Source organism: Zeus faber (assembly GCF_960531495.2).
Source record: "Zeus faber genome assembly, chromosome: 15".
Classification (NCBI taxonomy): Eukaryota; Metazoa; Chordata; class Actinopteri; order Zeiformes; family Zeidae; genus Zeus; species Zeus faber.
The window spans coordinates 21,610,008-21,624,210 of record NC_137194.1 but is presented as its reverse complement, the minus strand read 5'-3'; the positions used below and the strand labels follow the sequence as shown (position 1 = coordinate 21,624,210).

Below are 14,203 nucleotides of genomic sequence, written 5' to 3'. Positions count from 1 at the left end.
ATGAGCTTAACTGTCCCAAGTGAGGGCAGTATTGACAGTGTATGGTTTCCAACAGCAATTGACAGTAAATAAAACTACAAATTACTTGGTTTTTTTTTTTTTACTACAAAAACAAAATCATAAAATGTCAGAGTGGAAAATCAACAGCAAACATATAGTGCTCACAACAATAAACAATGTTGACAGCCATGTCTAAACACAATAGTAATTGAATTAATCCCTAAAATCAAAATGTACATTTTTTTTTTTTTTAAACTAAGTCATCACTTTTCGTAGGATAAAAAAAAAAGATCTATTGAATGTTTTGTTTAATATATTGGTTTGTCTTAGTATTTACTACATTAACTTACTGACGTCTTACTATTTACTTTCTGACGTCATCAATGCGCGCCACAGTTCCCCTGCCAGTCTGAGCTCCGGCGGAGGTCCCCGCGGTGTTTCGCGACTACGGCTGTAAAGATGCCCATGAAGGGACGGTTTCCCATCCGGAGGACGCTGGAGTACCTGCAAAAGGGGGATTTGATATTGAAAAACAGGGTCAAAATCATGTCGGTGAATTACAACACGCACGGAGAGCTCAGCGACGGAGCAAGGTCAGCGGGTGACGTCGGCTGCGGTGCCGTTCGGTTACCGGATTGAGGTCGCGCTGCGGCGCGTTGGTGTTGATTTCGTGTTCATGTTGTTTTCGCGTGTTTCTGTTGTTTCGCAGGAAGTTTGTTTTCTTCAACGTCCCGCAAATCCAGTATAAAAACCCCTGGGTGCAGATAGTGATGTTTAAGAACATGACGCCCTCTCCCTTCCTCAAGTTCTACCTCAGTGCGTGGTTTGATTTAGCTCTTATCAAGTGGAATAATATGATGGATTAATCATCTGACGGGTTGATCATCCGATGGATTGATAATATTACAAATTAATAAACGGATGGATTGATCATGTGATGGATTGATCATCTCTGTTTCTCTCTCTTTTTCCTCCAGATGATGGGGAGCAGGTCCTGGTCGATGTGGAAGGAAAGGACCATAAACAAATATCACAACACGTGAAGAAGATTCTCGGGAAAACAGAGTAAGAAATAGAATTGTAAACATTTCTTCCATGGATTGAGTTGTTGAAATTAAACATGGAATATAAAACAATTGATGACTTGACACGACAGTGTTCAAGATGCATTTAGATTTAGTGGGTGTCAAACATACGGCCGATGGGATGATTTGGGGGAAAACAATATTTGAATTAAAATATTCATATTCAGGTATTTTATGTGTGTGTACAACTATTGATACAGCTCAATCATAGTACAGTGAAATTCAACTTTGAAAGTGTGGATTTTGAAAACGAAACACTTTGTAGTTATATCAGACACAGAGAGCTGTTTTGAGAGAGAAAAAAATGTAAATTTATTTCTAATAATTGAATTTATATTTTATTTTCTTATTCCAAATGTTTTAGCCCAGCACAACTTCTAAGTGGGCCGTCTGGTCCATATCTGGTCTGGCCCATGACCTAAAATGATGTCTTATTTATTGACACCCATTGGATTTGGAGTGTTTTTTTTTAATTTATTTTATTATTCACAACGATATGATTTATGGATGTTTTTTCTGCCTGTAGAGAAGTGTTGCGCGCCGAGGCTCTGGCCAAGATGCAGGCGTCCCACCCGGCCAACTTCGGTCCCAAGAAGTACTGTCTAAAGGAGTGCATTTGCGAGGTGGAGGGCCAGGTCCCCTGCCCCGGCACCACGCCACTGCCCAGAGAGCAGACCGGCAAATACCGCACGCAGATGGCCGCCTCACAGGACTGAGCGCTTCACAGCGGTTGAACAGATGGACGGAATATGTTTGTAATTTAATGCGCTTGGGGGAAAAATGTCTTTTGTAATCTTCTTTTGTAAAATAATATGAAAAATGTGTTTGAATAAAGCCATTAAAACCTCCCAGTGTGGAAGAAAGCAGGTGCAGGTCCTTTCTCAGAAATGCAATAACGTTTGCGCTCCACAGATTACCGCCCTCGAAAAAAGAAAACCTATTTGTATTTCTTTAAGGTACTGTTGTATTCTCTTCTTGAGCCGGTATAAAAAAAAAAAGAAAGCATTGTATAGCTCTCTTCAGAGAACAGTTCCCAGCTTTTATGTCCTTCCTCCGCTCCATACAGATCGGCTGCAGTTACAGGTACATGATGAAGGTAATATTCCACTGTTTGACATTTCTCTGCCTTCGCTCTGTGCCTTATGGGCGGATCCTGGTGAAAGAAACTGAATAATTCTGTCATAACTATTTAAATGGACTAATGAATATTAGAATATATTGAATATTACAATACATGGAAGACCTTGGTTGGAAATGAAAGGCTCTTTGGTACATATTTTTCTCAAATGGCTATTACGATTTGTTTTGTTCATATGGACGAGAGAGAAGTTAATTATCTTGTTGACAGTTGGAAGGACGGGCGTGTAAATCGACTAGAAATACACTTCAAGTTTGTCAGCCGAGACGCCTCCCCGAAAAAGGCTGAAACTCATTGAAGTGTTAAGCTTCTGTCGTCCGTATAAACCCACATCACGGGGTGCATAAACCTGTTCGAGCTAAATCGCAAATGGTTTTGTTGTCAGGAAAGGCTTGCTTTGGTGTCGAGGCCGGGACGGCAAAAAACTAAATTGAAACTAATGAAGATGCGGGGTCTTATAAGAGGCGTGGATACTGATGTTCAATCTGTCTTCAGGGGATTGTCCAGTTCTCCGAAAATGACACTGACAGAACTTGCCCTTTTACTCAGTCTAAAGTTTAAAAAAAATATAATTTAAATAGGATATACTGTGTGTGTTAATTTTTTTTCTGTGATATTTGTATGGTGCTCCCTAACGCACTAGAAGATATGAAAGGGTTTATGCAACAGATTTATACCAGATTCCTCTCCCCGATGCTCCTCATCTTGTGCCAGCGATCATCCACTGAACAGCCGAAGCTTCAAGATCAATTTGGCATCCCTGCTGGTGATTGATCGGCCCTGAGACGTGTTCCTGTGACAGCTCAGCTCAATTAATGTGACAATGCATTAAGCCTTACTGGAGCGGTTAATTCGAACTTCCACAATGTCACATATCGTGAAGAAAAGCCAGACGAGTTGGTGGGAGATTTTACTGAAAGAGTCAGATTGCGTGGGTTGGAACTCGGACGTGTCAGTTGCGGAAATTTATGCTTTGAGTGTTATCTTAGTGACGGAAACATCGTCACTGGGCTCGCCATTCCCATTTTAAAGTTGGGTACGTTCTGATCGGGGAAGACTGAACGACGGCTAGAAATGCGACCATGTGACATGTATATATGATGTCTGAGAAAACCAAAGCAAGACCACCGCTGATCCTAAATTGGATATTCTCCGTTTCCCTTATCGTAATTTACAATATCTCTGCTGTACGGCGGCTTATTTGAACACAAGTCCAACCACTCCAACTACTCCGACAGATTCAGAATGTGTGGGAAGTGTCTCCCCTCCACCGCAGCGTTGAGCTGGGAACTGATCACAGCACGTTGTTTCCTCGACCTTGTGTCTCCCGCCTCAGTTGCTATTAAGTCGCAGCCTTTGACCTCTGACCTCTGATAAGATGTCTGGCGGCCCAGACGACCTCGTTCCCCCTGCATACGTCCGTGTGGAGGGAAATTCGACATTCTCCAGGGTTGTCCGCCCCTCCCGCCCACGAGAACCCTCTGCTGCGATGCACAATCAAGATTCAAGAGGTTTATTTGTTGCCTCTTGAGGTTGTACTCGAGTCTGGTGCAGGACTCCTTTCTATCAAGCTGGTAGACGTCTCCTTTTTCGAGATTCCTTTCAAGGTTATTAACTCTATTGGAACACGCCGGGATCCATTTGTACACAAATTGTCCGGTCTTCTCAAAGCGCTCCGTTCTGATAGCCGGCGATGCCTGCGTACTCCCCGTTGGCCCGGCGGTCCCCGGCACCTCGGCTGTTCCACCTGCGCTTCTCCTAATTCGACTCATTACGCCGCCGCTGACCTCTGCTCCGCCTGCGTCTTTGCTCCTCTCCTCCGGGAACTCTCGCTACGTCTTCGCTTTAACTTCTGATCTTCGGGAGTGCATGGACATGGACTAGAGTACGAGGTTTTCCCCAAAGCCCCGCGGTGTGTGCTGCGGATGGCCCTCCTGACCTCCTGCTTCCTGGAGGTGGAAAACTCCTCCCGTACGCTAATGACCTCCTTGTCTCCTGCAGTGAGATTTGTGTCTCCACAGAAGCGTGCGATGTTGGATTTGGTTACGGCAGCTCTAGGCTCTATGTTTGTGCCGTGGTGGGCAACGAGGAAGGGCGACACTTGGTCTAATTGAGACTTTTTTTTTGTTACGAGCCATATTTCTAAACAGAACAGTATGTGTTTTCTCATATAATATTCATATAATAAGTACAGTCACACATTGATTTTTGATCATCTTTGGCTCAGATTTCTATCAAATATATCTTTCTCTCATATCGACCCCCTGCCCTCACGCCTTCACTCCATCACGGCCCTTGGTAAACTATGGAGTGTGAGTACCAAAATGGAAATGAGAACCACAAAGTAACATTTAAACAAAGACCATTTTATTAGTGCTGAGGTGGAGCCTTCCAACGGTGATTTACAACTGTACTCTTGCGATAAAAGACGTTCTTAATGAAGAGCAATGCCGCTTTCACGTGTAACAAAGTGAACGGTGGCCATGGAAAGGCTGTCTTGGCTGATTAACACAGTTATGTGGATGTAACGTCGGCCAGTGGCACAAGGAGAAGAGCCGGCCCAGCTTTTACATAATAAACTTGATGTTGTGGTTAGTATTGTATTAGAAAATTAGCAGCTTCATTACTGATAATACTTCATGGCATTGAGCTGATTTAGTGAAAGATTTGAAAGGGGAGGGAAAAAAAAAACCTGAAACCTGCAGAACATTTCGCTAGGACGATGACGTAGTAAATATTTAGACACAATAAGATAAAAAAGAAAAATATGTGAAAATCCATTTTAAATTCTGTAGAGTTCTAGATGGTTGTGTTCATTTCACCCGGCAACAGTAACATGCATGTAACTGCAATAAGCAATGAGCAATGACCACCTGTATCAGTTTTATAAAAGTAGTGTTAATCCAGATGTATAACATGCTCTGCATTTGGCATAAAAAAAAAAAAAGAAAAATACCAAAAAAGGTCCCAGTAGCATCTAGGCCGACACTGCGTGGACAGATCAGCATCAGGAACAGACACCGCGTCGTGCAGCGTTTCTAGAAGCTTGGCTGATGCACGACGCAGGCCAAGGGTTTTCAAAACCTTTTAGTTCACTTGGCTCGCCGCGGCACGAACGGTGCACATTTCCTCATCAAGAAAAGCGACCAGAGACAAATGCACCAAAACCTAGTGGCGACTAAAATAATAAAATCAAGAAATTGTTTGAGCCAAAGCGCATTTGAGCGGACAACACGTTGGCGTTCAAAGGTGAAACTCTGCATTCCCTTTTGTTGTAAAGTGAACTCTTCAAAAACTGAACACAACAGCTTACAGCACATTGCTAAAAGTGACCAAACGTTTCATGACAAATATGAGTTGCTGTTTTGCAGGTGATCCCATTATAGATATGATGCTGTATATTGTGTATTTGTTAAATAGGAACGTGACTACATGGCGGCCTATCCACTTAGCGCGAATGCAGGTGAATGAAAGCCCCTAGCGTCTCAAACACCAATGTTTCCTGACGGAACAGCAACGACTTGATCCTGTGTGCCTTGTGCTTTTAATACGGCAATATCTTAAAACTCAAAGAGTCAGAAGATCTTTCAATAACATTCCAAATAATGTGACCAGATTATTCAGTAAAAACATGTGCTAAAATATCCATTTCAAGAATTTCATCCTCGATGCCTTGTGCAAGACTCCTGCCGATCCAGGGGCAATCACAATTCAATTTACGACACCTACAGTATGAAGGCCAACCGGTCCAGAAGTTGTGGCCAATATGAAATTATAAAGCATTTTTACTTTAAAGTCACATTAAATTAGTGTCAATCAGCAGGGCAATAAAAAAAAAGTGAAATTCATTTGATTTTGTTCTCTTGGCCAATATGTCCTCTGCTCCTCAGAAATATGTTAATGTAGTCATGACCTGCAGCGATGCACCCAGTCAAATCTCTTACTGCGCAATTTGCCAAAAAGTTTGATTCTGATTTGAATTATTTACAAATAATGAAACATTCAAGCCTATAGACTGATAGACTATAGAATTCCTAGCTCAGTTGAACCAAATCATAAGAGAGTTTCCACACAATCATGGACGACTCTGACTCATCTGACATCAATGGGGACGGTCAGGATCGCTAAAGGGAGCGGTTGTTAATATTCCCTCCGCTTCAGGATCTCCACTTGCAGCACTTTCCGATTAAACAAACCATCCATTCTGTACAATTGAGACAAATGACGCTGAATTAACCCTCATCAGGCTTATTAGTCGTTAGTGATGTAGATGGTCAACCTTCTTGTCGATAGCAGATCAGTGGGAAGGTTATTGGAGGGTGGTGTCAGTGCTTTTTCTTCTTCTGCTCCTGCAGGGTGCGCTGCAGCTCCCTCAGGTTCTCGGACAGCAGCTCCACCTCGTCCAGACGTCCGTTTATTTTGGCATCGAAGATATAGGCCCTAATGTTGTCTATCTGCTGCAGCAGCAGCTCCTCCTCTATCATTTCGATGTCCGGCAGAGCTCCCTCGTCCTCCTCTCCGTCAAACGGGTTGGTGGAGGCCTCCGGGGAATTCCCAGAGGCCTCCATGAAGGGGTTGCCTGCCTCGCTGTCGTCGTCCTCTTCGAAGGGGTTGCCAGACACAGTCCCAGCCTGCCCGTCCTCCTCACCTCGCTCTGCCGCTTCCTCCTCCTCTTCTTCAAATGGATTGTATTCCTTCTTTCCATTGGCCATCTGGCCCTCCTTCTGGATCTCCTCAGAGAAGGGATTGGATGGACTCTCTTCAACAGGAGTGGAGTCTTCCTCGTCAAAGGGGTTAAGAGAGGTGCTGTTTTGTGTGTCGCCACCAGGGGGAGTGACATGGCCTCCTAAGCTCCTTAGCCTGGGGGGCGACTCTTCTTGGCCTGCCAGAGCGGGGAAAGCCCGTAACGACAGCGGGCTCCTTTCGGCTTTGGGGGTCGGTTCACCTTTGGCCTCGTCTTCTTCTCCTCGGTGGAAACTCCCTGCCTGGCTGAGGTCCAGACAACATTCCCAGGTGGCCTGGGGCCGGCCGGAGCCCTGGCCCGGGGTCCTCTGCTCCCTCTCCTCTTTCTCCCGGGCCTCAAGACGATGGAGCTCACCCTGCTGCAGGTTTTCCTCCTGGGCCAGCTTCTGCGAGAGGGCGATGGCCAGGCTGGTCTGCTGCTGGTCATACTCGTCGTGTAGCTGACGCAGGTTCTCCTCCAGCATGGCGACCTCATCCGCCCGCTGGGCCTCCCGTGCCTGACGTAAAAATGACTGAATGTTGTTTATTTGCTGCAGCAGGGGGTCTTCCAGCTCGCTGTGTGTGTGCTGGGAGTCTGCGGAGGGCAGCCACCCGCCAGCCTTGGTCATGCGCGGGGGCCTCGGGCCCTGGGGGACCACTCCGTTGGTGCCGCTGACTGGACGGTTCCTCTCCGACTCCTGTCTTCTCTTCAGAGCCTCCTGGGCGGCACACGGACACATTCAGAAACTGTTGGGGTGAGGGGGAAATAAGCGGCGCGGTGCGTGTGCCCCTTCTTACCAGCCTCTCCTGTTGGAGTCTCTTCTCCTGCTCCTGTTTCCTGGTTTCCTTAAGCTCCTCGTACTTCTCTTTAGTGGGAAGAGACATCAGACCCAAAAGCTTCTCCTAATAATGCAGGAAGAATTTGTGGAAATGGCAGGGCAGAGATGGCGGGCGGAGACGGATAGGTAAGCATTAAAAAGGAAAACAAGCAAGTATTTCATGTATTACCGGTGTAATATGTTGTTGTATATATACAGGATATGTAATATGTTTTTTTCACTATATTTCACCGTATTAACATTCTGTCTATTGAATTATTTTTTTACCTGCACAAACAGTGTTGCCGTGTAGCGGACCATCCTCTGTAGCTGAAGTGTCTTTGGATGAGGCGGCAGCTCCTCTTTCATTCCCAGTGTTAAAATTCTCTTACTGATAGTAAGACACGGAAATGTTTTTTTTAAATATAAAACATTTCACTAAAATGACAAAATAATAAACTATATAATAAAATAAATAGATAAAATAATAATAAACAAAATAATAAAGGTAACCTCACCTTAGTGCATCGATTAGCTCATAGTATTTCTGTACTTCCAGTCTCAGTCCTCCAGCAGTGTCCAGGTTGTATGTGGTTTCCCCGGCACTGTGGGAAAAAAACCCCAGAAACATTACCATGAGCGATCCACTGTCTCTCATACCAAAGAACAAGTCATTTCTCCTCCATTTCAATGGTGACCGCATCTTAAGATGGAGCTTACTTGAGCGATTCGGCCATGCGGATATACTCTGGAGCCCTCTCATCAACCTTGTCCATGCACAACCTGAGCCTCTGACAGGAAAACAAACAGTGAATGGCAGCACACCGTTTGTCCCATTTCACAATCTGTCAATAGGGACTGATTTCAACAGGCAAGAATGTCCGTGTTTGAAAAGCCTGCAATAAACACAGACAGTTGACAGAGACTATTATGTGGAAGCCATTTTCATTTCCCCCACAGAGAAATAACTTTGGATCCGGAGCTCCTTATTTGGGCCTGAATGGCATACATACAACTTACTTACAAGTTCTATGATATGAATCCATTGCATCTTTTCGGCGACGTACCTCGTAGAGTTTAACTATGTCGGGGACGTGGTCTTTCTCCTCCAGCTTCTGCTGCCTCTTCAGCAGTGTGTCCATGCAGTGGTGGCAGCAACGGATCTTCTCATCGTCCTTCTCCTCCAGCATGGAGGTGACGCTGCTCAGGCTGCTGATGCTGCCTCTCCTGGAGCCCATGCCACCGCCACTGCCCCCCGACGGAGGGGACTGCGACTGACCGGGGCTTCCGGGGACGCAAAGAGCTTCCCTCGTGCCGCTCGTCAGCTTGTCTGCGGATAGCCAGCCGACAGAAGGCTTGAACATCGACACCAGCACAAAATGTATTTGGGAGAAAGCTTCTTCAACCAACATCGGGGCATATTTTTTGCTTATACTTACAAGCCAACGGCAGCGCAATAAAGTCCATGCACTTCCTGCACATGATGGAGCCGCAGAGACGACAGTGGTGACGCCGGTTCCTGATGTTGAACTTGTTCCCGCAGTCGGGGCAGAATGGTACGTCCGAGTCGCTCACCCAGGACACGACAGACTTCTCTATTGCTGTAAAAGTGCAATAATTCATATTCGATATTTGTAATATCAAATAAATATGTACACAAAGGCTACTAAAACATCTGGTGAAAATGAACAAACCTCTAATTTTAGCTGCATCTGAGTTTGTCCTGTCAAAAGATGTCAGCTGAAAGGAAATAGGTACAGCAATAAAGAGTAAGTTGGTAGTGTTTTGTTTGTGAAAAACAATTTCTACAGTAGTTAAAAGAAAATTGTACTTTTTGTTTCTGTAATTAACACACCTTCTCAAGTCTAATAATGAGCTTGTTGACTTCAATGACATAGTGGTCTATCCTGGCTGCCCGGTGCTTTTTGAAAGAGTCCAGGTGACTTCTGGATGCCCCTACAAGACAAAGTGGAAGTTAAAAAACAAGTCAACCATCTCCACCACCATTAACATCATGGCAATCGCTTTATCCTTTGGATTGATTTTGATTTTTAATAACATTTTGCAAAAACTGTACTCATTTCTTGATCAAATTTAAAAATGTAATATTCAATCAGCTACAAAATACTTCCTGTGAGTATTAACACATGGGGAAACTGTTTTCCCTCTTACAGATCTAGCCGTCCAATCTTACCCAGCTCCTGAGGCTCCCACATGTACGGATCCACTCCGCCGTAGTAGAAGGACTCATAGCTGCCGGTCTCTAGTCTGTCTTCTCCATCCCTCTTCAGCAGCTTGTCTTTGGCTTTCTTAGCCTTCTGCACCAAACCTGCACGCAAATAAACAAGGGGGAAAAAAATGAACTTGTGATGCAGTGTAGCAGTCTGGGGAATAAATATTAGGCAATTTATCAATTAGCCCTAGTTGATGTTCTAGGCTTGGACACATGGCTGGGACAACCAAGAAAGAGGGTGGTTCAGCAGCAGGGCTCAACACAATTAATCCAATGGAATCTTTGGTTATGAAACTTTTTACTACACTGGTCGACCAAGATTCCATTGGCTGATCAAACTGTTCGACATAAGAGCAATCCCCCCCCCATTTTTTATTGCACCGGTAAAGCCTGGGCGGCCTGATTGTACATTGCAATTGTCGCTGCAGTTATCCTTGTGTTTTCTAAATTGTAGGTTTTTTTATGCCAAATATTTATTTTTGTGCGATTGTGTAATTCTTTTTTTTTTTTTTTTTTTAAGTGACAGCACTGAATATAATTGACAAGTGTCTTGTCGATGCCACTTAGAACATTTATTCATTTGACATGTCCAGACATGTGCTTGTAAAAAGCCTGGCTTTATGGGAGACTTTTACTTTATGGCAAGATGAGCCAGAAATATGGAATGCAAAATATTTAAGCAGCAGTGTGCTCATATTTTGATGTCAAACGTGAACCTATTCATTCAAGTAAGTAGGGATATAATTAATATGCTTCAGCGCTTGATAGTATTAGATCCAACTGCCAATTTAGCAACATCCAAAAGAAGCAGTCTTCCTAAAAAAGAAACTTGATTTATTTACCGGGGCAGTACAGGGTGAGTGCTTGGACTTGTTTTGTAATAACCAGGACCTGTTTGAGAGATGCAATATGTTGTGTTGTCACACAGTTTTTTTGATCTGATGCAGATATTGGATTATTGGATATGTGGTTCATATACAGTATATTGATTGACATATGCCAGGGATTATTTATTCAAGTTATTGACTTCTGACTCTCTCGTGTCTTTTAAGTGTCATAGCGTCATTATTTGACCAGACTTTGACAAGCCCCTTAAGTTATAAGAGCTAATTTTTCCCAAAACATGTACTGTATATTGGTGAAGCTTCAAACTCCTCCTGGCTTATTGCAATCCACTCAGCAGCTCAGAATCTAAACATCACAAACAATCATAAACTAAACACATCTATCTGAATTGATAATGCCTGCCCAAAGGTGCAGAATGGTATACAGTAATTAAAATGATATCAGCAAACAGTCCACTTGGTCCAGTTTAGGGTTGTGGTTGGTGCATATTACAATGCATTAATGTGACATACCATGGTACCTTACCATTTATAAAGTATTATTTAGCACACACTGTACTATCCCCTACCAACTACTCTCCTATCCCCTGTACATCCCAGCCTCTTCAGAAGCACAATTTATCCTTAGGTCAAATCAAATCAAATCCACTGTCTCTTAATGAAGTGCTTCACTTTCCAGTGCAACAGCTGCTCAATCGATTTTTTCCATTAATTATTTTATATTTTAGCCAGAGCCCATCTATTTGGCAGATCATGAGCTTTCATTTCCTTTTAGGGTAATTTCTTTGTAAATCTACCATACTCTCACTATCTGCCTGAGTAAGACACATTAACTACAAAAACCCAATATTACTCATCTTCCTATTAAACTGCACAAGTAAAGCGGAAAAGTATTTATTATTCATTTTTAACACACTCAATACATGAATGTGATGATAACTCTTAGTCATTGCTACCCATAAACATGATAACATGATGAAAGATAATCACTGTCAAATATTCCCATTATAATAATGTGTGTACTGTACAGAAGAAAGAGCATAGACAGTATGTGTCAACAATTGTGTCCCTCAAATGGATTTTGTACGATTCATAGTACAGTATGCCGGACTGCAGGTAAGCGGCCTGGTAATATGAAATAGTCAATTCAGTATTTTTAAAGTGAGCTAACTATCTATTTCCTACCTACAATTATGTCACTCAACAGAATGGAGAAAGAGGTATTTCCAGAATGTGTACTATACAGTTATAATGATATTTCTGAATAAAAAAATTCTATCAGGCCATTATAAAAAAAACCCCACTATAAATAAACCTTGCCATCAACTAACAAATCTCAGCCAATACCCGCTGAATACAACTAGAAAGACTTCGGAACACCGATTTCTTTTGTTTATGTAAACATTTTTATTGTCCTTCAAAAAGGTGCACATCGACTACGCTGGAAATCAATAAATATAGACTATAATTGAGTTGTACTCACTTTTCAGCTGTCCCCTAACATGACGGTCATCTCCTGAGTGCTCCTCTTCATAGTGGCCTTGAAGTTGGTAGAACGACTGCAGGTCCTTGAGGCACAGCGGGCAGAGAAAGCCTTCCTTCACGTCCCCCGTGGCCTCGAAGGGGGGAGGGTAGCTGGAAGCCATGACGGGGATTGGATGGCGATGAGGAAGAGAGCGGTGAAGCACACGGGAGGACTCCTCTTCATTCCACCCGCCACTGGGTGTGCACTCCGCCCCATGTCAGACCCATCACACCAAAGGAAAACCCTGTCTCTGGAGGTTAGAGCAAAGCAAAGTAAATATCTAGCAAATGTGGGTTTTAACCATTATTATTGGCCATTACATTACACACAAATAAGCAAGTTATGAGTCCTGAAAATGTTTTTTTTTTCTTAAAATATGCAAGCTGTTAATCTTAAATGCACTTGGGTACAAGTACTTAATTTTTCTGTATATCTGTCAACTATATTTGTTTGTTTTGTTCTCTTCATTTCTTGCCTTATATATAAATATACAGTATACGTATACAGTATATATATATATATATATATATATATATATATATATATATATACACACACACACACATATACAGTATATATATATATATATATATATATATATATATATATATATATATATATATATATATATATATATATATATATCTTCTTTCTTTTTCTTTCGGCAGCTCACATTAGGGGTCGCCACAGCGGATCATCTGCCTCCAATACCTTCTGTTCTGCGCATCCTCCTCCCTTACACCACCCGCCTGCGTGTCCTCCCTCACCGCATCCATAAACCTTCTCTTTGGCCTTCCTCTTTTCCTCTTCCCAGGCAGCTCCATCCTCAGCATCCTTCTCCCAATGTAACTCTTATCTCTCCTACGCATGTGTCCAAACCATCTCAATCTGGTCTCTCTCACTTTTCCACCAAACTGTCCAACCTGAGCCGTCCCTCTAATGAACTCATTCTTAATGCTGTCCATCCTTGTCACTCCCAATGAAAATCTCAACATCCTCAACTCTGCCACCTCCAGTTCAGCCACCTGCCTTTTTGTCAGTGCCACCGTCTCTAAACCGTACAACATAGCTGCTCTGTGGCCCCCTTGTACTTTTCCATCAACATTCTTAAATCAAACATTGCATCTGTAGTACTCTTTCCTGGCATGAAACTATACTGCCGCTCTTGGATCCCCACCTCTCCTCTTAACCTAGCCTCCACTACCCTTTCCCATTTCACATAGCTTCATGCTAATATATATATATATATATATGTGTGTGTGTGTGTGTGTGTGTGTATACACACACACACACACACACACACACACACACCTTACTTGTTAGGTTATTACACTTAATATAACTGATCTTGTTGTGAAATGATTTAAATAAGGGCTTACTAGTCGTATGGGACTAACTGTAGGTTAGATCAACTTGTACCAGTTAGTTATGAACACAATGCACATTATAAACAACATTCATTGGGAACAACGCTCCCATTGATTTGCCGCATTTACGAATGCAACAAAGAGGGTGTGACATAGTCATATCGGTTAGAGCTGTCACGGTTATTACATAATCGCCTATCGTAATTATTTCAGCTAATCGCGATCATTTCCGTAAAACCGCCAGATTCTCTTATCGTGTTTCCAGCCAATTTTCTTAGGGGGTGCGACGTTTAGTCAATGTGAGAAAGGACGAAGGAATTTCCGTGCGTTGGGTCGGGGCTGGTCACTGTCTGCCCGTTTCTCTGTGTTTCCAGGGGCTTTTTTTTCCCTCCTACGGCGTAATGGTCTCCGCAGCCCCGGCGTGAGGAACCAGCCCAACCAACCGCACCACCCCCATAAATCGAGCCATT

The 14,203-nt window shown here is 43.2% G+C and overlaps 2 protein-coding genes across 2 annotated transcripts; one reads left to right on the top strand and one right to left on the bottom strand.

Annotated features, from left to right (window-relative positions):
- Positions 1 to 395: 395 nt before the first annotated feature.
- mrps25 (mitochondrial ribosomal protein S25) lies at positions 396 to 1,929 on the top strand. The gene is made up of 4 exons (XM_080015108.1): positions 396 to 593; positions 710 to 816; positions 978 to 1,065; positions 1,612 to 1,929. The coding sequence occupies exons 1-4, from the start codon at positions 460 to 462 to the stop codon at positions 1,799 to 1,801; spliced, it is 519 nt and encodes a 172-aa protein (XP_079871234.1). The 5' UTR covers positions 396 to 459; the 3' UTR covers positions 1,802 to 1,929.
- Positions 1,930 to 4,568: 2,639 nt separating this feature from the next.
- On the bottom strand, positions 4,569 to 12,610 carry rbsn (rabenosyn, RAB effector). The gene is made up of 11 exons (XM_080015093.1): positions 12,325 to 12,610; positions 9,958 to 10,092; positions 9,619 to 9,719; positions 9,458 to 9,503; positions 9,203 to 9,364; positions 8,831 to 9,093; positions 8,484 to 8,554; positions 8,282 to 8,368; positions 8,052 to 8,154; positions 7,744 to 7,848; positions 4,569 to 7,664 (listed from the first exon to the last, which is right to left on the bottom strand). Exons 1-11 carry the CDS (start codon positions 12,485 to 12,487, stop codon positions 6,549 to 6,551), a joined length of 2,352 nt encoding a protein of 783 aa, XP_079871219.1. The 5' UTR covers positions 12,488 to 12,610; the 3' UTR covers positions 4,569 to 6,548.
- Between the last annotated feature and the right edge of the window lie 1,593 nt (positions 12,611 to 14,203).